This window comes from Lissotriton helveticus, chromosome 5_1, assembly GCF_964261635.1.
Source record: "Lissotriton helveticus chromosome 5_1, aLisHel1.1, whole genome shotgun sequence".
In the NCBI taxonomy this organism is placed as follows: Eukaryota; Metazoa; Chordata; class Amphibia; order Caudata; family Salamandridae; genus Lissotriton; species Lissotriton helveticus.
Window position 1 is genome coordinate 958,621,689 of NC_136065.1, and position 25,368 is coordinate 958,647,056.

At 40.4% G+C, this 25,368-nt stretch overlaps 1 protein-coding gene across 1 annotated transcript in view; it reads left to right on the plus strand.

The window, feature by feature from the left end:
- Window positions 1-25,368, plus strand: part of CFAP46 (cilia and flagella associated protein 46) — a 1,487,057-nt gene that overhangs the window by 994,799 nt on the left and 466,890 nt on the right. Inside the window, exon 46 of the mRNA XM_078643461.1 lies at window positions 53-223. Coding sequence (XP_078499587.1) covers window positions 53-223 — 171 coding nt within the window. The remainder of the gene's footprint in view (window positions 1-52; window positions 224-25,368) is intronic.

A 25,368-nucleotide genomic window follows, 5' to 3' on the forward strand; every position in this document is an offset into this window, starting at 1 on the left:
ATAAACCCATAGCTACAAAAATGTTAAATAACTTAATAATGACTTTTTACAGAGTTGCCGTGCATCCATTATGATGGAAGAAATCCTACTTACAGCCACATCTAACACAAGCAGTTCACAGCTAGCGGCTTTATTGCACCTTCAGCATCATTTAAAAGAACAAGGAGACACCACAAGCAGCCTTTTCAAAAGTGTGGAGGAGGGACTAATGACCACCTCAAAGGTATTTAGTTCACTTCGATGTTATACCTTGCAGTAGGCACTTACAGACTATTAATACAAATGGCCGTGTTGAAATAGTCCTGATAATGATAGCACCTCTTGCTTTACCACAGTGCTTTCAGACCGGATCCATGAGAGCCTGAGCCACACCAGCTTTTCAAGATAATTACTGACTACTGAAATGATTCCCATTTAGATGTATTGAAGGCACATATTTCCAATGAATTCTATTCCTCCACAGTCTTTATCTTTGAACTAGCGACCCTGGAAGCCTTTTATTTTATTGAACGGTGGCACTTATGTCCCTGATCTTACAGTGGTATTGCACCTCATCTCTAGATGCACCTTTACTGATGCCATAGATTGCACTGCCACTCCCAAATCGCTGTAGTTTCCTTTTCCACACACAGGCACTGGTGCTCTGGAGAAAACTTGAAGCTCTGTCTAACAGTTGAAAGGTCACATAAGTTTGATTTTTTATTTACCATGTTCTTGTCATTGGCAGCTTCTTTGTTTTGTAAATGGCTTGCTGTTTTTAAGAGTAGAACAGGAGTAAAAATGTGATTCCTAGTCTAATGAACTTTTTCTAAGGTGTCTGGATTTTGGGACATTACACAAATGCCATGCTTCTTTGGTATGACCTTGAAAGTAAGGAAGGTGCTCAATAACGAGTAAGTTAAAGGGTTGTTAGTCAAGTAAGCCAACAAAGAGCCATGACACCCATGAAGCTGAGCACTAGGTTTTTCTGTCAGCTCGAGAGACTGAAGCCTCATTAGTATTCTTTGGCGAGACTAGTCCGAAAGTAACATAAGTCAAAGAAGTCTCGGTCCTGCTCTTAGAGGCACACAGCCAATCTTTGGGAAGAACATTAAGAGAAGTAGCATTTCCTGCATCATGGTATAGAGAATAAATGTTTTCTGGAGTCATTCATTGGCGGCATTCAAAGTCTACCAAGCATTGCAATGATGGGTGCCCATGTCGCCATCTATGGCACTTAAAATGGTTCATTTTCCAACACAGATATTAATTACTTTTGGCGACAGCAAAGATTAACGGCTGCACCCCTGATGCCACCACAGTCCTCTCAAATGCAGGACCGACAAGAGTTGACAAGCTCATGCAGAGCCAGTCTCATCCAGAGCATCTTAAGGTTTTATGTGCAGTGGTCAATACATAATTTGGGGCCCTTGTTTTCCACAACTGAAAGAAAGTGGGAGCTTTCTGGCATAGATACTCCCACTTTTACCTGATCTCAGTGTGTTGTTGACTGTAGCCCACTGGATCCTGCTAATCAGGACCACATGACTTTGCTTTCTCCTCTAAATTTGCTGGCAAGTACTTTGTACAGCCACAATTGGCATACTGGGGTACCCTTGTAAGCCCCTTGTATTACTTATACTTGTATCTTACTGAGATACGCAGGGCATTGGTACACCATGGGCTGAAGCATGTATTATGCCACCCATGGGAGCCCATGCAAACTGTCTGCACAGCTGCCATTGCACCCTGTGTGACAGGGTGCATGCACTCTTCACTTTAGATATGAGTTTCCTTTATATCCCAGTCACCTCACTTAAAAACTATAGTCACCCCTAATATAGCCCTTCAGCCCAAGGGCCGGGTGCACAATTCTAAGTGTGTGTGTACCCCTGCATGAACAGAGGTACCTCTACAAAGCCCAGGCTCCATTTTCTGGGCTTTGTAAGAGCGAGCGCCAACTTAAGGTATGTAGTGGACACTGGCATGTCGACATATCCAGCTACATAATGGCTACCCCAAACCTAGTCATGTTTGATATCAAACATGTTGGAATCAGGCACATACATTGATTCCAGTGTTGGTTTCATGAGACTATGTAATGGAGGGCTCCTTTGGGGACCCCAGTACTTACCTGTGTAGCCTTTCAGGGTCTGCCTGCCAGCCCGCACTCCTGTCGGCTTCGGACACTGTTCGGCCCCCCTGCTGATGAGCCTAACTCAAGCTGTGGAAGCTGAACAAAGGTTTTCCTGCTACGGCAAGGTGTGACCACCTCTCCTTTAAAATTAGGTAGAGTGGTGGTCTTCAAACGCGGCCGTAGCCACTAAACACAGCATCATCTTTGAATGGTAGACCTTTCACCTCCAAGATTCTCTGTTGTCGCCTAGCCAGCCTAGCCGACGTGAGGACGCAGGATGGAGAATCGAACGCAGAGCAGCAGATCGCTGTGGAAAGCCGTGGAAAAGACCGTATGTCTAATGGCTACAGAACCGCGATAGAAGCCCGCGGTAGAAATCCGTAAGGCACTTAAAAACCCGCCCAAGCCCCCAAGAAGTACAAGAACCTACTCGGAGCCTGCCGAGAACTGCCTGCGCAGCCCGACTTTATCGGGCGCGCAGTAGCGGTATAGCAGGGGGGGGGACAGGCACTGGAGTACAACAGCGAGGAGGCGCCCAAGGAGCCCAGGAGCCAAGAACATTATTATTAAGGGCAACTTTGCACCGGGCAATAAACCCTGAGTTTATTAACATTGTGCCAAGGAGGTTATTATTTGCCCACAGCCCGGAGCCCAAGGAAAGCGTCCCAGGGAAGGTGCTCAGGAAAAGTGCACTAAAAGGACGGCAAGGCAGGCTGGCAGACAAAAGGCACAACAGAGGTACGTGAATGTATGAGGGAATGGACTAGTATATATACAGTAAACCCAACACCTTGATAACTATAAACTACTGCGAATTGGGAGTATATAGGGAATAACTGTGACAACTCCTGAGTTAAAAGTATTATTATCGTAGAAAGATGGCCCCGAAAAGAAGGCAAAAATTACGCAAAGAAGCTCCGGAAGAAAGCCCAGGGAGGAGCGAGTTAATGGAGGGATCAAGGTCCTTGGAAGAGAGCCAGGAAAGTCAGGCTTCCGTCACGGACAGTAGTAAGGGACGACATAAGAAGAGGAAAGTAAAATGGGCCGCCAAACAGGTCCCGCTAGCCAAAAGGGGTTGCACCTCAACATCTAATCGGAAGGATAGTACGGCAGCCTCTAAATCTATAAAGGACTTTGTAGGGAAACACTACAAAATTACAGAGACGTCAATAATAAATCTGGAAAATGAGGAGGAGTACCGCGCCGAGAACAGAGAAAACCCGGGGGCTGAGGAGGAGAGCCAGATAGGGAAAGATATGGGAGGACCACGAGAAGAAGAGATTGAAGAAGAAATGGGGGATCCCATACTGATAAACCTTACCCTTCTGAGACAAAATCTCCAAATAGCACCTCGTCTCTCATCATCCCCGAAAATTTTTTCGCAACAAACTTTCGAAAATGAAGGGCAAATGGGAAATGAAAGTCAGAGCCCAAGTTTTGTCTGGGGGACAGCACCTGACCAAGTCTTGCAGCATCTAATTGGTCAAAAAAATATAACCCAGCAGGACGTAGGAAAAACTGGAAGTCAAGTTACCTCGGAAAGAAATAATCCACGGGATTCGGACCTCTCCGCAACACCCACATCCTCCATGATGGACTTACTTTTGATGCTTCAGAAAACACTGCAAGGAATCCTAGAAGTAACATTATTGAACAATGGAGTTTTAAAAGCACAAAAACTGTACTTAAAAAAGATTGAAGAGGAGTTGGGGGGGATTAAGAGCCAAATGCCAAATATGTTAAGACCAGTAGTTACCCCCCAGCCCACAGAACAAAGTATAGTGAGTGAACCTGCTGAGGCATTAGAAAATGTATATATTTTCAAACACCCAATGCTGATAAAAAGGCGCCGTCAATATGTAAGGGTATTCACAAAAAATAGGGCAAGTAAGAAGCGGGCCCCTAATACAATATTAGAGAGAAAAGGGAAGAAACCAGTGAGCGAGGTACAAGCAAACTTAAACGCCTCTGCCCTGACCTATGTACCGATTAGATCCCCGCAATCAATGATTAAAACAACAAACACTCCAAAGGTATTAAGGAAGAGCCAGAGTAGTAAGGGTTTAAACGAGAAACCCCCAAAAATCCACTTTCCAAATGAGAGAGTATATGCATCCCCAGGAGAACAACCCCACACAAGATTTGACAACTCACAACTGCAAGATCTCGTAGGAGTGGAAACCAAAACGAGGCCCCGAAGGAGACCAAAGAATAGTCAGCTAAAGCCCAAAACACCCAAGATATTACAAGAGGTGTATAACAATAAATGGGTATATCTGGAATCGGTACAAGCAGGTCAAAAGGGAAAGAAATTGAGAAAAATGAATCCACTAAATAGGGCACAGATTTTGACTTCCTTTGCCAAATGTAGAATCCTGACTGGGATTGGCACAAAAGATCTGAGGCAGGTGGGCTTCATAGAGAATAAAAATGGCAAGGAAATAACAAAAGTTTTACTTCACTCAGACCTGGTAAAAATGGCAATAATAAAAGCATCTAGGGAGATAACTCAAGTAGGAATAAGGATAATACCAGAAAGAGAAGTAAATGGCCTCTCAGGAAGCAGTTTCCTAAAGTGCCATGCAGGTCTAGGGAGGAGACAAGTGAAGTTATCAAGAGATAATGAAGAAGATGTTAGCCGCCTGAACATAGTGGTAAATAATACAAGAGAGGATGACTCATGGGATAACTGGAGCCAAAGAAGTTACGTGGGAGAATCCTCAGAGAGATACATAGAGGCAAGGATTGAAGATGGTGGTCTAAGCGAGGTAGAATAGGATGGGGGGGTGTCGCACAGTCTAAGGGGTCCATTATGATGTCGGGCGGATTGCCTCCGCCAGGCTGGCGGTAGCCACCGCCGGCCTGGCGGAGGCAATCCGCCCGACATACATTGCCCAATTCCCCCCCGCCACATTAGGATGGCGGGGGGGACCGTTGCGGTGAAAAACACCGCCCGCCTGTTTTCCGCCCCGGTCGCCTTGCGGCCGGGGCGGAATGTGTTTCATATGGTGGCGGTGTCTGTTAGACACCGCCAGCCATATTACCATGAGCATATTGTCAGGCCTTTCCGTGGCGGCCGAGAGGCAGGCGGTGATTGCTGCGGGGGCCCCCTGTGGGCCCCCAGAGTGACAGCCAGAGGGGGGTGGCACACGGGGGGGTACCTGTGGTAACCCCCTGCATTTGCATAATCGCAGCGGCAGGCACCGCGCGGTGCCTGCCGCTTCGATTATGCAAATGCGTGCATTTTGTTTTTCACATTGTGGCGGGCGGTGCAGTGAGCACCGCCCACCACAATGTAAACTTGAGGAATGCCAATGTCGGGACCCCCGCCCTTTAGGCGGGCGGTCCCGATCGCCGTTGGGGTGGCGGGCGGACTAAGTCCGCCCGTCATCCTAATGGACCCCTAAGTCTCTTGACATGGAATGTAAACGGCTTTGGCAATGGGATAAAACAAGAGCATATAAAGGAAGTAGTAACTAAAATGGAAATTGCCTGCCTACAAGAGACTTGGATATGCGACGAAACCCCATTCATTGAGGGTTACCTACAATTAAATCGACCAGCCAAGAGAAAAAGATTTGGTTGACCATCTGGGGGGATAATGACCCTTGTTTCAACAAAAGTAATAAGAGAAGTAACACTGATAGAAACAAAATGCAAATGGCTATTGTCTTGTAGACTAGAACAACTGACATCGGGAAAGAAACATAAAATGCTGATTGTTATAAATGTTTATATGCAGTGGGACAATGCAGCAGAGTATGCTATCGAGGTGGAAAATTTCAAAAGGGATATTGACTTTTTATTAGAAAAATATGTCTCAGATGTATTGATAATCATGGGGGATTTTAACCATAAGTTATACCCTAAGAAGGTTGATATCTGGAATAGAGATTTGTTGGATGTTTACGGAGTAAACTATGCCAGTTTCCCAGTATGCGATCCCTCGAAACAGGATATGGAACTAGTAAAATTTCTAGGAGGAAGGGGTCTTCTCTGCCTAAATGGCAGAGTTAAAACAGATTGCCCGGCAGGGAAGACCTTTAAAATAGGCTCACAGAATTGCCCGATTGACTACATGTTTATGTTAGCCTGGAATATTTCCCAAGTACAGGAATTTAAGATATATCAAAGTGAAATTAGTGACCACACTCCACTGCATCTAACAATAATGGGGGAAGAAAGGTGCATAGAGATAAAGTGATCGCACAAGAAGTTGAGTACCCCAAACGTGTGACGACAAAACCAACTGAGGAGTATCAGGAAAAATTAAAGACCTTTCAACTTAAAACTGAACCAGAAGATTTAAGGAGTAGGGGCTTGGAATGGTATATAGAGAAGATAGCCCAAGTAGTTCAGTGCTTAAGAATAGAATTAAAAAAGGATAAAAGAAATAGTACAAAAACCCCGGTTAGTCGAGTGAAATGGTTCTCTATTGACTGCCAATCTAAAAAAAGGGAGATACGGGCAGTGCAAAGAAGTCAAAGGAAAAATTTCACTCAAGAGAGAGAAAAATACTTAAATAAGTTGAAAATTGATTTGAAAAAAATGGTTACTGATGCAAAAAGATCATGCAAAGAGAAATGTTGGTTAAACTTGTTAGTATCAATTGAAGATAAAAACCTGAGGCAATTCTGGAAAATGGTAAAAGCAGCGTCTGGCCAAACAGACGTAGAAATGAAATGTGTTATTAGTGAGGCGGCTTGGGAGGAGTACCTAAGGGAACTGTATAAGGCACGAAGATCCCCAAGAGTACACAGAGCCCCAACCCTGGCAGGAAATATCGGAAGATCTTAAATTAGATTTCAATGAACAGCAAGTGGAAAACATAATAGGAGAATTGAAATTAACTCGTGCGGCAGGCCCCTATAATCTTCCCGCTATAATATTAAAGACAGAGATAAAGTGGTGGGCAAGACTCTTTGCCCAGATGTTTCTTTTAATACTTTCAGAAGGTATAATGCCACCAAATTGGAAGGGCGCTGTAATCAGGCCAATCCATAAAAAAGGTAGTATGGACAGACCACAAAACCATAGACTGATTAACCTTCTAGACGTAGGAGAGAAGGTCTTTTAAAAAATTGTGTTAAACCGACTAAACGCATGGGTCGAGGAGTTCTCAATTGTAGCCACTGAACAGGGAGGGTTCAGATAGGGGCACTCCACGATAGCTCACTGTTTTGCACTGTGGGCAATGGCAAGGAAGTCAACGGAACAAAACGGCAAGCTATGCTGCTGTTTCGTTGACTTCCGAGCAGCGTTCGACTCAGTAGACCGGGATTGCTTATGGGAAACTCTCATAGAGAGAAATATCCCCAAAGACCTATTGACTATAATAAAAGAATTACACCGAGGTAATTGGGCTCAAGTAATCAGAGACACTGAAGGGTCATTACCACAAAAAATACCACTTGCAAATGGCCTGAGACAGGTCTGTGTTTTGGCCCCACAGTTATTCTCCATATTCCTGTCAGATTTACCCGCCTGTCTAGAGGTCGAGGGTAGTGCAAGCCCCAGAATGGACGGAAAAAAGGTGTCCTGCCTTCTATATGCAGACGACCTGCTAATAATAGACCAGACAGAGATAGGCCTTCAAAGAAAGCTGAAATATTTTAATGAATACTGTGTTAGGAAATTTTTAATAGTAAACTTAGACAAGACAACATTTTTATGTTTTGGTAAAAAGGCAATTACGTTTAATTGATTCTTAGGTGATCTTAAACTAGAAACGGTTAACGAATATCGTTACCTAGGTATATGGTTCGATAAAACATTAAACTGGCATACTCATCTGGAAGCCCAAAAAGCAAAAGCATACACATCAATCTGTGGGCTAAAAATGTTTAACCGGGAGGAATCACTGACATATTATCGAAAGACACAATATCGTGATACAAAAATATCGTCACAAATATATCGAAAGCATTAATATCGACATCCTATACTTAACTATAAACATACAAAAATATCGGGTACACAATATCGACATACATAAACACCGATATCAATAATATCGACTACATACATATCGAAGGTAATAAATATCGATCACATTAAAATAAATACACCAGAACAAAAATATCAAAATCACTAATATCGTCAACAATAATATCGTCAAATTAAATATATCGAAAATATATATTTATATATATATACTTTCAAGCTACAAATAATCTTATTGGCAATAAAATACACACCTCTCATTTAAATATATATTTATAAACATTTTTTTAAACTCTAAAACATATAATAATTATAAATTATATTACCAACATATTTATATAAAATTCTTTTCCTTTCTTTTAAACATAAATACTTTGCTTTTGCCTTATCTAACAACATGAAACTCACAACAGAAATTCAAAAATATAAACTAACCAATAAACACACAGAAATACTAATATAACCAATAGCAAACTAATTGCTAATTACAATCCTCTATATAAACAATTACCCACTAAACACAAACCACATGCTAAAACAAACAAAAGGAGATACATCTGTGGATGAATTGCACTACACCGACAAGAACATCAAAATTAACAGGATAAATTAATGGATTTCAAGTAAGTAACTCTAATAAACTAAATATAAGTAACTTCTAAAATTTAAATTTATTACTAAATATCCACTTTTCCTTTTCTCAAACAACTACAGAATACTCTACTAATAAATAACAGACAACTGATTTCTGAAATCAAAGATGTAAATATAATCTCAATATTAAGTAAATGGTTACATCTTTTAAATAAAATACAAGTTATAATGAGTAAATCCTATGCTTTTTTATTTCTCTCCTAACGCTACAGAAAACTCTACTAACAAATACAAGACTACACAACTCAAAAACAAAGATACAACTAACAAAATGTTCTAATTAATTATACATATCTACTTTTTATTTTCTACTACCACTACAGAAAACTCTACAGACAAAAAACAGAGAAGAAAAATCCGAAAACTAAAGATACAACAAACTAAGTAAGTATATTCAAACACTAAAGAAACTGGTAAAATGTTAAAAATAAAAACACACGTTTACATTTCTAACACATATCTAATTTTTCTTTTCAGATACCACTACAGAAGACTAGACTAAAAAAGAACAGATAACAAAACTCCAAATTCAAAAATAAAACTAACAAAGTAAGTATATCCAAACACTAAAGTAACAGGTAAAAATCACACAAAATAGCACATGTTCTAATTAATAACAAATATCTACTTTTTATTTTCTCCTAACACTACAGAAAACTCTACTGACAAAATACAGAAATCAAAAATCCGAATACCAAAGATACAACTAACTAAGTAAGTATATTCAAACACTAAAGTAACTGTTACATTTTAAAAACCTAAACACATGTTTACATTTCTAACACATATGTACTTTTTATTTTCAGATACCACTACAGAATACTCTACTAAGAAAGAACAGACAACTTTACTCCAAAATCCTATCTAGAACTAACAAAGTAAGTATATTCACAATTTTTATACAAATCCTACACTTATTAGCAGCCAATTTTATAGCAAAAATTGGCACAGAAACACAAACAATATACAAAATCAAGTAATAAAAATTACATTTATTTTTTCCTAACAGATCAAAGAAAATCAGAAAACACAGTCCACAACTAAAGAATAAAGCATATCAAAATATTTCACAGATTTCGAAAAAATGTAAGTATATACAATACAATTGTTTACTTAATTAAGTTTAAAAACAAACATTACCTTTTAAATAACTATTAAATATATCTCTTGTAGATTAACAAACAACAAAATGACTGAAGGAGCTGAATTTGTAACCAGCCAGAAAGGAAAGCTATTACTCTGCTACATGGGTTACACTTATACCCAAGAGAAACAATTTGGGATGAAAGTAAATTGGAAATGTTGCAAATATTATTCAAGTGTTATGGAAGGGCAACAACTAGAGAAGCAACTGTACTTTATACTAGGGAACACAACCACCCACCAAAGATAACAGAAATAGAAGTTAGAACAGCATTAGAAAACATAAAAGAGGCAAGCACAGGTTCCCAAAAACCAATCAGCGCCATATTAAAAGAAGAAATTCCCAAAATTCCCAAAACAGCAACAACACAGATGCCAAATATTCTTGCACTAAAAAGAACTATAGCACGAACAAAAAGAACTACTACTACTACCACACCACCTCCAAGAACATATAGTGATATAAGTTTAAATGCCAACCAAATTATAACTTTAAACAAACAACCATTTATCGTTTACGACAATGAAAGCAATGATAAAAGACTTATAATTTTTGGAACAAATATGAACCTAATAAAACTTCAGCAAAGCCAATATTGGATGATGGATGGGACTTTTAACATCTGTCCCAAACCTTTTTTCCAATTATACACTATACATGGCCTATATCAAAACTGCAACATACCTCTGCTTTATGCACTACTACCAAATAAAACTAATTCCACATATATGGAATTATTAAATATAATCAAACAAAAAACTAATGACTATTCCCCTGAAAAAATAATCCTAGATTTTGAGCAAGCAATGCTTTCAAGCATCTTAAACATACACCCCCATACCTGCATTCAAGGCTGCTACTACCATTTAAACCAGTGTCTATGGAGACATCTACAAAAGACAACCTTAAGCATAGAATATGCAACAAACTCATCTTTTGCATATCAAATAAAAAAAAACTCATAGCACTGGCTTATGTTCCTGAAACAGACGTAGCAGAACACTACAACATTCTAATAGATAGCACATTTTATAAACAAAATGAAGCAAAATTGAGTCAATTTTTAGACTACTTGAAGACACCTGGGTAGGCAGACTCCATAGATCTGGCCACAGAAGAAACCCTAAATTCCTAATACCCTGGGGAACGTTTACAGAAGCACCTTAAATGGTGAATCAAAAACAAACAACACAGTTGAAGGTTGGCACAATGCCTTTACACAATCAACTGGCAGAACTAAACCAAGTTTAGAAAATTTTATTAAATGCCTACAAAAAGAACAAAGCTACCAGGAGTTCCGAATGGAACAATCCATTACTGAACTAGTCCCTAAAACATCTAAACAAAACAAGCAAATGCACAAATACCTAGAACAACAAGTAAAGTTATATCCTAGTACAAAAGGCATTGAATATCTAAACATAATTGCCAAAACACTACTCTAAATAAATCTGAACACCAAACCAGTCCCTAAAAATGAAACCTAAACAATCAAAATAACATTTAAATCTTTATTTTCAAGACTATTTAATGTATGCAATATATATAATATTTAATTACATATATATGCACACATTACTTACAATTAACAACAATAAAACGAACTATAAAAATAATTACATTACCCACCCACAAATAATAAAATAAAAATAACTTACCAAGCATTTCGCAAATGCAGTAAAATCCTTCTCCAACAAAATAATCCAGTTAGTGAAAAGTTGACCCCAAAAAAAATGAAAAAATACAACTGTACCAAAATTCGACAATCCATCCAACGAAGATCCTTCGAAGAACCATAAAAATCCCGAAAATTGGTAAAAAATAGAAAAAACGCTCCAGGAAAACCGAAAACTTTAAAGAAGTGTTTGAAATCCATTAGTTAATAAAACTAACAAACACTTTCTTAAAAAAAAACCGCTCCTTCCGATATGGCGAACACCTAGAACAGAAATATATAAAACATACATTCCCACCCACATAAAACAACACATAAACAACAACTAACATTAGTATTAACATCAAGGGGTCCATTATGATGTCGGGCGGATTGCCTCCGCCAGGCTGGCGGTAGCCACCGCCGGCCTGGCGGAGGCAATCCGCCCGACATCCATTGCCCAATTCCCCCCTGCCACATTAGGATGGCGGGGGGGACCGTTGCGGTGAAAAACACCGCCCGCCTGTTTTCCGCCCCGGTAGACACCGCCAGCCATATTACCATGAGCATATTGTCAGGCCTTTCCGTGGCGGCACGGAAAGGCAGGCGGTGATTGCTGCGGGGGCCCCCTGTGGGCCCCCAGAGTGACGGCCAGAGGGGGGTGGCACACGGGGGGTACCTGTGGTACCCCCCTGCATTTGCATAATCGCAGCGGCAGGCACCGCGCGGTGCCTGCCGCTTCGATTATGCAAATGCCTGCATTTTGTTTTTCACATTGTGGCGGGCGGTGCAGTGAGCACCGCCCGCCACAATGTAAACTTGAGGAATGCGCCCGCCACTGTGGCGGGCGCATCTTAATGCCAATGTCGGGACCCCCGCCCTTTAGGCGGGCGGTCCGGATCTCCATTGGGGTGGCGGGCGGACTAAGTCCGCCCGTCATCCTAATGGACCCCTATATTCCTACTACATATACTTTAAACATGGATATAGTAACTCTCCAAACAAGCCTAAAACAAGCTAAAACTACGAGTAGCTACCACACGTAAATAAACGATCTCAAAAACTTTAATACAACTCACTTACATCTAACAACAGTAAATAGTACCAAACTACTCTCAAAAATACATTAAAACACACATAAAACATATAAAACAAACCTTACCTTAAGCGACGTTAAGTCTCTCCCAACCGCGAGCTGCTCTCCATCCAAATGACACAAAATGACCTAACCCGGTTACAAAATAAAAGACCCAAAAGTAACAAAATAGTCCAATATAACAAAGATATTATTAATTCTTTCTAAATTCACCTACAATAATTACAAAATCACTACTATATTTTATAAAATGTTTTTTTCTTCCTTGTATTAAATAATTGTGAAATATGTAGTAAAACTGTACAAATAAATATTATAAAAGAAATAATATTTATTTAAAATGTATTTGAAATGTTATAAAATGTTACAAAATGTTGTGATATCCAATATCTGTTTGTATATAAATAAACCTATGTTGAAAAAAAATAGTATACAAATATATTGTTTAAAAAATTAATATTAATATTTTATATATTAATATTAAGGTAAAAATTGTATGTACTAACAACATATGTAACACTATAAAATGTGATATTACATTTAACAATAGTATATTTTCTTCTTATTTAAAATAAAACTTGCTTTTGTATAATTTGTTTGTTTTAAAAATATACATTTTTCACAAATGTAAATAATATAATTTGAAAATTATTATCTCGGCAAAATATACAATACCTAATAAATGTATGTTGTTGAAATAAATATTAAGAATTTTCTGTGTTTTTACTATTATGATCTTAAAAAAATAATATTTCCCATACACACAAATTATATATATTGATTTATATACATAAATAAACAACTCTTCCCACACTAATCCACATAAATATCAAGTAGTTGCTGGACACTATTTAAATATAATTTACTATTCCAACTCCAGTCTACATAAAATTGAAGTAGGTGCTGGACACTAATTAAATATAATTTACTATTCCAACTCCAGTCTACATAAAATTGAAGTAGGTGCTGGACACTAATTAAATATAATTTACTATTCCCACTCCAGTCTACATAAAATTGAAGTAGGTGCTGAACACTAATTAAATATAAATTAGTATTCCCACTCCAGTCTACATAAAATTGAAGTAGGTGCTGGACACTAATTAAATATATTTTACTATTCCCACTCCAGTCTACATAAAATTGAAGTAGGTGCTGGACACTAATTAAATATAATTTACTATTCCCACTCCAGTCTAAATAAATTTGAAGTAGGTGCTGGACACTAATTAATTATAATTTAATATTCCAACTCCAGTCTACATAAAATTGAAGTAGGTGCTGGACACTAATTAAATATAATTTACTATTCCCACTCCAGTCTACATTAAATTGAAGTAGGTGCTGGACACTAATTAAATATAATTTACTATTACCACTCCAATCTACATAAAATTGAAGTAGGCGCTGGACACTAATTACATATATTTTACTATTCCCACTCCAGTCTACATAAAATTGAAGTAGGTGCTGGACACTAATTAAATATAAATTAGTATTCCCACTCCAGTCTACATAACATTGACGTAGGTGCTGGACACTAATTAAATATAATTTACTATTCCCACTCCAGTCTACATAAAATTGAAGTAGGTGCTGGACACTAATTAAATATATTTTACTATTCCCACTCCAGTCTACATAAAATTGAAGTAGGTGCTGGACACTAATTAAATATAAATTAGTATTCCCACTCCAGTCTACATAACATTGAAGTAGGTGCTGGACACTAATTAAATATAATTTACTATTCCCACTCCAGTCTACATAAATTTGAAGTAGGTGCTGGACACTAATTAATTATAATTTACTATTCCCACTCCAGTCTACATAAAATTGAAGTAGGTGCTGGACACTAATTAAATTTAATTTACTATTCCCACTCCAGTCTACATAAAATTGAAGTAGGTGCTTGACACTAATTATTCATAATTTACTATTCCAACTCCAGTCTACATAAAATTGAAGTAGGTGCTGGACACTAATTAAATATAATTTACTATTCCCACTCCAGTCTACATAAAATTGAAGTAGGTGCTGGACACTAATTAAATATAATTTAATATTCCCACTCCAGTCTACATAAAATTGAAGTAGGTGCTGGACACTAATTAAATATAATTTACTATTCCCACTCCAGTCTACATAAAAATGAAGTAGGTGCTGGACACTAATTAAATATAATTTACTATTCCCACTCCAGTCTACATTAAATTGAAGTAGGTGCTGGACACTAATTAAATATAATTTACTATTACCACTCCAATCTACATAAAATTGAAGTAGGCGCTGGACACTAATTACATATATTTTACTATTCCCACTCCAGTCTACATAAAATTGAAGTAGGTGCTGGACACTAATTATATATAAATTAGTATTCCCACTCCAGTCTACATAAAATTGAAGTAGGTGCTGGACACTAATTAAATATATTTTACTATTCCCACTCCAGTCTACATAAAATTGAAGTAGGTGCTGGACACTAATTAAATATAATTTACTATTCCCACTCCAGTCTAAATAAATTTGAAGTAGGTGCTGGACACTAATTAATTATAATTTAATATTCCAACTCCAGTCTACATAAAATTGAAGTAGGTGCTGGACACTAATTAAATATAATTTACTATTCCCACTCCAGTCTACATTAAATTGAAGTAGGTGCTGGACACTAATTAAATATAATTTACTATTACCACTCCAATCTACATAAAATTGAAGTAGGCGCTGGACACTAATTACATATATTTTACTATTCCCACTCCAGTCTACATAAAATTGAAGTAGGTGCTGGACACTAATTAAATATAAATTAGTATTCCCACTCCAGTCTACATAACATTGACGTAGGTGCTGGACACTAATTAAATATAATTTACTATTCCCACTCCAGTCTACATAAAATTGAAGTAGGTGCTGGACACTAATTAAATATATTTTACTATTCCCACTCCAGTCTACATAAAATTGAAGTAGGTGCTGGACACTAATTAAATATAAATTAGTATTCCCACTCCAGTCTACATAACATTGAAGTAGGTGCTGGACACTAATTAAATATAATTTACTATTCCCACTCCAGTCTACATAAATTTGAAGTAGGTGCTGGACACTAATTAATTATAATTTACTATTCCCACTCCAGTCTACATAAAATTGAAGTAGGTGCTGGACACTAATTAAATTTAATTTACTATTCCCACTCCAGTCTACATAAAATTGAAGTAGGTGCTTGACACTAATTATTCATAATTTACTATTCCAACTCCAGTCTACATAAAATTGAAGTAGGTGCTGGACACTAATTAAATATAATTTACTATTCCCACTCCAGTCTACATAAAATTGAAGTAGGTGCTGGACACTAATTAAATATAATTTAATATTCCCACTCCAGTCTACATAAAATTGAAGTAGGTGCTGGACACTAATTAAATATAATTTACTATTCCCACTCCAGTCTACATAAAAATGAAGTAGGTGCTGGACACTAATTAAATATAATTTACTATTCCCACTCCAGTCTACATAAAATTGAAGTAGGTGCTGGACACTAATTAAATATAATTTACTATTCCCACTCCAGTCTACATAAAATTGAAGTAGGTGCTGGACACTAATTATTCATAATTTAATATTCCAACTCCAGTCTACATAAAATTGAAGTAGGTGCTGGACACTAATTAAATATAAATTAGTATTCCCACTCCAGTCTACATAAAATTGAAGTAGGTGCTGGACACAAATATTTGCAATAAATTTAAAATGTTATAAAAACTATCCACAATTATTCCATATAGAGCCAAGATTAAGCAACTAATGTTAATATTTTTTAAATATTTTTATATAATTTTACAATTTTTTTAATTTTTTTAATTTAAAATATATATAAAAAAATTATATTAAAATTAAATGTACATTTTTTAATATTTTCATTAGTTATTTATATTTATAATTCAAATTACTCCCTAGCCTAATCCCCTAAAAATTAATTAACAACTACTACAAATATTATTTTTTTATAGTTTTTTACAAAATATGTAAATATTTGTAAATATATTTTTACATTTGTTAAATATTACTTTATTTAATATATATTTTTTAAACACTCCTAACATTTTTTTAATTTTTTTAAATTTAAAAATGTAATTTGAAATTTTAAATGTCAATTTTTTTTATAATTTGATTTCAAATATTTAAATATTTGTAAATATATTTTTTAATTTGTTAAATATTACTTTATTTAATATATATTTTTTAAACACTCCTAACATTTTTATAATTTTTTTAATTTTAAAATTGTAATTTTAAATTTTAAATTTCGAATTTTTTTACATTTTGATTTCAAATATGCAAATATTTGTAAATATATATTTCAATTTGTTAAATATTAATTTTTTTAATATATATTTCTAAAACACTCCCCACCCTTATCGCCTATAAACCCAATAACCCGCTCCTAAAAATATATATGTATTTTTTATTATTATAATATAAAATTTATGTTTATAATTTTTTTAAAATAACATTAACAGATTATACTACAATATTAGCATAAATTATATATTTTTAACTATTATTTACAATGATACGATATTTTTTATTGTCGATATTTTGTCTTCCGATATATTTAGTTTCGATATTATGATACACATACTAAATACGATATTTTTGTATACAATATTTTATTTTTCGATATATTTTACCTACAATATTAAATCTTCGATATTATGTCATGTCGATATTAAAAATTCGATATTATGTCTGATTACCACCGGGAGTATGGGGATATGTCACACCGTCCATTACTAAAAACCTTTAATGCAATGATACCCCCACAAGTCCTCTATGGCGCAGAAATCCTTTATTTGAGCGGTAAGGGAGTCTGGGACCTGGAGGAAGGGAAATGCCTGAAAAGCCTATTATCCCTACCCCAATCCTCAATGGCCCAAGCAATAAGAACGGAAATAGGAACAAAGTCTTGGGGGGTAGAAGTACAAGCTGCGTTAATTAGATTTTGGAAACGATTGGAAAATACAAAAGGTCAAAAAGTTGCACAATGGTGTAGGAAAGAGATCCAAATCAGTGACCTAAAATGGGCAAAAGCTTGTAGGGAAAGAATGGTGCAGGCTTGTGAAGGGCTAAAGGTGGAGCTGTGCCAAGAAACCCAACAAATAGTTTGTACTAAGAGTGATCTGAAAACTAACGGGCAAGAAGTATCCAGAAAGACTGACATGGGATACCTTGCAAAGAAAAAATCAGTAGAATTTATGATGCACTCATGGTCAAAGGGAAACTGGTTCCCCTATTTAGATATTCTACCAAATCGCTGGTATAGACAGGAGATATTAAGGATGCGAATTGGGATTAATCCGTGGTTAATAAATAAAGATCTTAAATTAAAAATGTTAGACCATAAAGGATGTTGTAGGTATAATTTGATTCAGAAAAGGGGGTGGTGATGGACAGAGCATCTGAGTTAAACAGAACACTCATACCCAATCAAAAGATCAGGGCTTGATCCATCACCGTTTTTTAGCTCACTGCACCATCCCAGCTCAGAACCTGGCTATATGCAAATTAGTCTGACCCTGGCCCAGTGCATCATGGGAACAGGGCAGACCAAACTACCAAGCCAATTCTTTACTGGAAAGGAAACAAGCTTCCGGGGACCGGTTTCTGGCATTGCAGCCGTCTTCGGCCCGACTTGCTTGAATCCTGATGGTGCAGTGAGCAAGGGACTCATGTCTGAGCATACCCTGCCACTCCTATAGTGGCGAAAACGATTCAGAAAAGGGGGTGGTGATGAACAGAGCATCTGAGTTAAACAGAACACTCATACCCAGTCAAAAGATCAGGGCTTGATCCATCACCGTTTTTTAGCTCACTGAACCATCCCAGCTCAGAACCTGGCTATATGCAAATTAGTCTGACCCTGGCCCAGTGCATCATGGGAACAGGGCAGACCAAACTACCAAGCCAATTCTTTACTGGAAAGGAAACAAGCTTCCGGGGACCGGTTTCTGGCATTGCAGCCGTCTTCGGCCCGCCTTGCTTGAATCCTGATGGTGCAGTGAGCAAGGGACTCATGTCTGAGCATACCCTGCCACTCCTATAGTGGCCAAAACGATTCAGAAAATGGGGTGGTGATGGACAGAGCATCTGAGTTAAACAGAACACTCATACCCAGTCAAAAGATCAGGGCTTGATCCATCACCGTTTTTTAGCTCACTGCACCATCCCAGCTCAGAACCTGGCTATATGCAAATTAGTCTGACCCTGGCCCAGTGCATCATGGGAACAGGGCAGACCAAACTACCAAGCCAATTCTTTACTGGAAAGGAAACAAGCTTCCGGGGACCGGTTTCTGGCATTGCAGCCGTCTTCGGCCCGGCTTGCTTAAATCCTGATGGTGCAGTGAGCAAGGGACTCACATCTGAGCATACCCTTCCACACTTGTGGTGGCCAAAACGATTAAAAAAAGGGGGTGGTGATGGACAGAGTATCTGAATTAAGCAGAACACTCCTACCCAGTTAAAAGATCAGGGCTTGATCCATCACCGTTTTTTAGCTCACTGCACCATCCCAGTTCAGAACCTGGCTACATGCAAATTAGTCTGACCCTGGCCCAGTGCATCATGGGAACAGTGCAGACCAAACTACCAAGCCAATTCTTTACTGGAAAGGAAACAAGCTTCCGGGGACCGGTTTCTGGCATTACAGCCGTCTTCGGCCCGGCTTGCTTGAATCCTGATGGTGCAGTGAGCAAGGGACTCACATCTGAGCATACCCTTCCACACTTGTGGTGGCCAAAACGATTAAAAAAAGGGGGGTGGTGATGGACAGAGTATCTGAATTAAGCAGAACACTCCTACCCAGTTAAAAGATCAGGGCTTGATCCATCACCGTTTTTTAGCTCACTGCACCATCCCAGTTCAGAACCTGGCTACATGCAAATTAGTCTGACCCTGGCCCAGTGCATCATGGGAACAGGGCAGACCAAACTACCAAGCCAATTCTTTACTGGAAAGGAAACAAGCTTCCGGGGACTGGTTTCTGGCATTACAGCCAGCACCATCAGGATTCAAGCAAGCCGGGCCGAAGACGGCTGCAATGCCAGAAACCGGTCCCTGGAAGCTTGTTTCCTTTCCAGTAAAGAATTGGCTTGGTAGTTTGGTCTGCCCTGTTCCCATGATGCACTGGGCCAGGGTCAGACTAATTTGCATATAGCCAGGTTCTGAGCTGGGATGGTGCAGTGAGCTAAAAAACGGTGATGGATCAAGCCCTGATCTTTTGACTGGGTATGAGTGTTCGTTTAACTCAGATGCTCTGTCCTGCACCACCCCGTTTTCTGAATCGTTTTGGCCACTATAGGAGTGGCAGGGTATGCTCAGACATGAGTCCCTTGCTCACTGCACCATCAGGATTCAAGCAAGCCGGGCCGAAGACGGCTGCAATGCCAGAAACCGGTCCCCGGAAGCTTGTTTCCTTTCCAGTAAAGAATTGGCTTGGTAGTTTGGTCTGCCCTGTTCCCATGATGCACTGGGCCAGGGTCAGACTAATTTGCATATAGCCAGGTTTTGAGCTGGGATGGTGCAGTGAGCTAAAAAACGGTGATGGATCAAGCCCTGATCTTTTGACTGGGTATGAGTGTTCTGTTTAACTCAGATGCTCTGTCCATCACCACCCCCCTTTTTTGAATCGTAGGTATAATTTGGGCACCAAAGGAGATTTGGTGCACATCCTTCTTGGCTGCCTAACAATATTAGAACAGTGTAAAATGTGGCTGCGCCCAGTATTTCTAAAATATGCTATAAGAACAAGGGCACAGGCGGTCAACCTTTTAACAGAAATGCCCTCAATCAAAATGGCCATTGCTCTAGGGAAATACATAAAAGTAGTCTAGAATTTCCAAAATACCCAGGAGTAATTTTTAGGAATTCTAAAATATTTAAACTATATAACTTGTCTAAGAGAAAAAAGGTTGTTTCAATAATTTGTTTTTAAGAGATATATATAGTGTGTGTAAGTCTTTTTAAACTATAGTGGAATATCTTTATCTGTAATGATTTTTTCTTGTAGAATATTTTAAACTTGTAGCTATGCCTTTATACCTTTATACCTGTTTAAAGATTTTGATCTAAATAAACATAATCTTTTGACTTGACTTAGTCATGTTTGATATCAAACATGTTGGACTCAGGCACATACATTGATTCCAGTGTTGGTTTCATGAGACTATGTAATGGGTGGCTCCTTAGGGGACCCCAGTACTTACCTGTGTAGCCTCTCAGGGTCTGCCTGCCAGCCCGCACTCCTGTCGGCTTCAGACACTGTTCGCCCCTCTGCTGATGAGCCTAACTCAATCTGTGGAAGCTGAACAAAGGTTTTCCTGCTACGGCGAGGTGTGACCACGTCTCCTTTAAAATTAGGTAGAGTGGGGGGGTCTTCCGAGCACCACCAGTCTGCATTGAAGGGCACATTCGGTTACCTTCTTGCATAGACCAGTTTCACCCTGTCCAGGAGCCCTTGGCATGAAAACACACAAAGGACAGGGGAGTGTCCACCCCTCTGTTTAGCTCCTCCCCAGCGAGGTGCTCCAGAGCTCCTACAGGTGCCCACTTGATTCTGCCATGTTGAATCTTCTCCCCTGGGAGCATCCGACTGGCTAGAACATCTGAGTAGCGTCCCTTACCCCCTCTGATAAGTGAGTTGCCACTTCCCCTGTTTGGAGTTACTTAAGGGCTCCCCTGAGGATCGGCCCTTAGATTCGTCTCTACAACAACTTCTCAAACCGACTGCTTGTCTTATGAAGCTTGTTTAAAGGCTCTTCTGCTGCTGGACACTGGAACTCTGCTGTTCCTCAAGCCAGAACCCACGACAAGACTGCTCCCAGTAAGGTGATACCTGCTGCATCTTCTTCCCTGTGCTTCTCCAAGATCTGCAACTCCGTGGCTGTGCATCCTCCGAGTCACCAAGGACTCCGCCTGCATCTCAACCTGAACAAATCTCCCTTGAAGTGAAGGAGTCACTTCCCTGCATCCACAGGCAAGTCTACATCAATGACTCCTAAAGTCGTTTTTCACTACTGTAAGGCAATCTGTCCCATAGACTAAAACTTGGTTACCATATTTCACTTAATAATTGCTAACCTCAGTTTGGGAACAGATCGGGAAATGCTGCTTACACCCAAATGAATGTTAATTAAAAATCCTATTTAATGGTAAAGTTGGATTTTAAATTACTGTTCTGAAAGTGCCACTTTTAGAAAGTTGACATATCTGATAGAGATGTCTAGCCGCAGATTCCTTACCTTAGAATTATCCCCAAGTACCAGACTGGACCCGGAAACTTTTCTACTTCAGGACCTCTTTTCGGCAGTAGAGGGTGTCCAGCGACTCCGTAATGACGTCGTCCACTAGATGTGATGTCAGCAGAGTCTATATAAGCCCTCCCCAGATGTGCTGACATCAGTTTCTTCCTTTCCATGTGGAGCCAGAGATTGGTACCTCTGCCCGTTTTTGGCCTATCTTACAGTTGTCGACAAAACAGTGTGCTTTTTCTGGATATTTCCGGGGTCCTGTTGGCTACGATGTCGACCCAGTAGCTTCATTCTCTTTGTATGTGGTGTCTGGGCATACGCTCTGACTCCGAACGGTGTGGCGCATGTCTTCAGCTTCAGGTCTTTGGCATTGTAGTAGTGCCGCATGACACTTTTGACGGCACAGTGGTCGAAGGTCCCTTGTCGGTTACGGTCCTCTTCTACCTCCGAGGACCAGCTCCAGAAGTTCTTCGTCCTTGCTGTAGGCTGGTAAGTCACGCTGTAGATAGTTGGCACCGTGGCCTTCCCCAACTTTACCATGTATCGTCAGTGTCCCTGACATACCTCCTATTACTCCTGTTTTGAGGTCCCAGCGAGAATCTGTCCTGCACCTTCTGGTGTTTTCACAGAGGCAACTCTGGATCAGATGAGGGAATATTATCTCTCCCTTCATGCCATTTTTGGTTCTCCGCCTCCCTCCGGTGCGGGTCTCAGCGCCAAGGAGGTCAGTGAAGCCTGACTGACTCCAAACCGGTAGGACCTCCCTTGGTGTCAAGTGAGGCCCTCTGAATCTGTGACCTAACCCTTATCGGCTCTGGTGCACAGCCCTTCATCGGTTCCACCTGTGATGCAGTGTTGGATGCGCTGATAACAGCAGCGCTTCTCGCCACTACTTTGTCTCTCCTCCCCAACACCAAGGTGTCGCTGCTTTGACACTGTCAACTTCAGAATCATTGTCGGTGGAACAGTTCTTTTCGGGCTACCTTCCTCCGATTTCATTGGAGCCCCCTGCTTTTTTCCCTTTGGGAGAAAAGCAGTTTGATGATATCGGTGATGACATAACTGACATTCCTCAGCCTCCTCCAGAGTTTCACTGCGTGTCTGACCTTAGTGAGGCTAGTGGGCCTTATTCTTCCCCATCCTCTGGCTTGTTTTCTCCTCTTAGCCTTGCTTCTAGAGTTAGCTCAGCTTTTGATGAGCTTTTGCGAAGAGTCGCCGTGGTTCTGGAGCTGCAGATTCCTTCGGGAGAGGTGGCATTTGATCCCCTACTTGGGGTAATCATCAGGGCCAGATGACGGCTGAACCTGTGCTCCCCTTCAGTGAAGCCCTTTGATATTCTGTAGAACTCTTGGGCTAAACACATTTCATGAGCTTCTGTGGACCATTGTATAGCTCATAGACACCATCCTTCCCTATGAGACTCAATCTGCCTCTTCCAACAGCTTACTTTGCGCAGCTTTGTGGTTTAGGCTGCTACAGCCTCCTTCGACATCAGCATCATGGCTGCATCCCTCCAGACAGGCAGTCTAAAAGTCTAGATGCTCTTGGTTGATGTATCTTTTCTGCCACCAGCTGCGCTTTTCTGTCCCTTTGTACTGCTTGTGTTATGGTGCTCCTACTCCAACAGGTATTTTATTTTCTTCCTCTCTTACCCTGTCAATGTCAGGTTGTGGTCCCTGGTTGTCTTTTAAGAAACATCTGATTACTTGGCCCTGTTGGGTTTCCATGCTGGTGGCTGCACAGTGTTCTTTTCTTTTTTTTTTTCAAGTTCTCATTCGGGTATTTTCATGATTTTGTGCGGATGCACTATTGCCTTGCTCCCTGTCCTAAGGGTTTCTTCGTTTGTATACCTTACAGCTATTCCTTCATCCGTTTCTGGCACTATGGTACCCCTTATGGGGGACTTCACATGCTGTGCTTTGGTGTGATGGTGCAAGTCAGAAGATGGTGCACAGGGGTTCTTCTTTTCCCCCCTCCTTGCTGTTGAATGTTTTTCCGCACTAGCTAGGGGGTTCAGACCGGTTGCGGAGCTACCACACCTCGTCGTATTCCATGTCCTTGAGGTCCTCGGGTAAGTCTAAAAAGAAGAAGGCAAAAAAGCACTGGCGCACTTTGCATTCTCCCCATCGGTCAGCTGACGTGATGCAGGACCAGGAGCATTGTTGCTCTAAGGCTTCATCTCTGGCGCCTACTTCAGGGACAGCTCCGCGCTTCCCCCCGTTTCCCTGAGCCGGAGTGTCTCCTGCCCAACTTTGAGAATTTTATGAGGCCCTCCACCTCTTTTTTGGGCAGCCCGACTCCGTTGCTGTGCCTATAGGACCTGCAGAGTTGGCCGGGGGCCCTCGTCCTTTTATGCGGACGGAGGCTTTGGCCCCAGTGCCGGAGGGCCCCAGTGGATCCGGGCCGGGATCCGGTTCGACACCAGTCAATCTTACTCGACCTTCCCTTACGACGACGTCCCCGGTGCCGGCCGTGCCCCCAGTCAACGCCGTCCCAATCCTCACCCCCCGAGACGGACCCAGAGCCAGACCGACATCGGTTAACGTCGGATTCGACGCTGGAGGGTACTTTTGTTCCCCTGTTCATCCCTGATGTTCCCTACCACCCAGAAGGGGGTGATGAGGACTGGGCGGGTCGCTGGACCCTTTAGCGGACCAGCTAGAAGAGCCCGACCAGAGAAAGGACCTGGGTGATGCCAGTGATCTGGACACTTCTCCAGATTTTGGCTTGCTTTCCTCCCCTACCATGGCTACAGAGGAGGTAGCGTCCTACGCTGTGTTGGTACGAAGGGCAACCAAGACCTTCGGCCTGGAACTCCCTTCAGTGGCATTCAGGATTAACCTCCTGACAGAGGTGCTTCAGCCTGAGACAACTTCCTCTGAAACCCTTCTGCCCTTCAACAAAGCCCTCACTGACGTCCTCCTGGGCACCTGACCAAGCCCAGTACACAGGCTTTTGTGGAAAAGACAATTGCAAGCCGCAATTTGCCTGGCCCAGAGCGACCCAGTTTTCCTCACCCAACATGATCCCCCCACAGCTTGGTGGTCTAAGCCTCTTCTTCAAAGGGCACATTCCCTTCTTCTCCCCCAGATAGGGAATCCAAGAAGCTGGATCATCTTGGTAAGCACGTGTTCTCTTCCGCCAGCTTGGCACTGCGGTCTGTGAATACGTGTGCCTCTTGGGCCAATAGTCCCACAAAATCTGGGGTACTGTTGCGCAGGTGCTGCCTCTTTGGCCAGAGGAGGCCCTGGCCGTCCTCTCCCAGGCAGTGGCAGATGGGAGGGATGCAGCCAAATTCACGATTAGATGTGGACTGGATACCACCAACTCACTAGGGAGAATAATGGCCACGTCATTAGCTCTTGGATGCCAAGCCTGGTTGAGAACTTCTGTCTGTTTCGGGGATGTCCAGTCAACTTTGCTGGACATGCCTTTT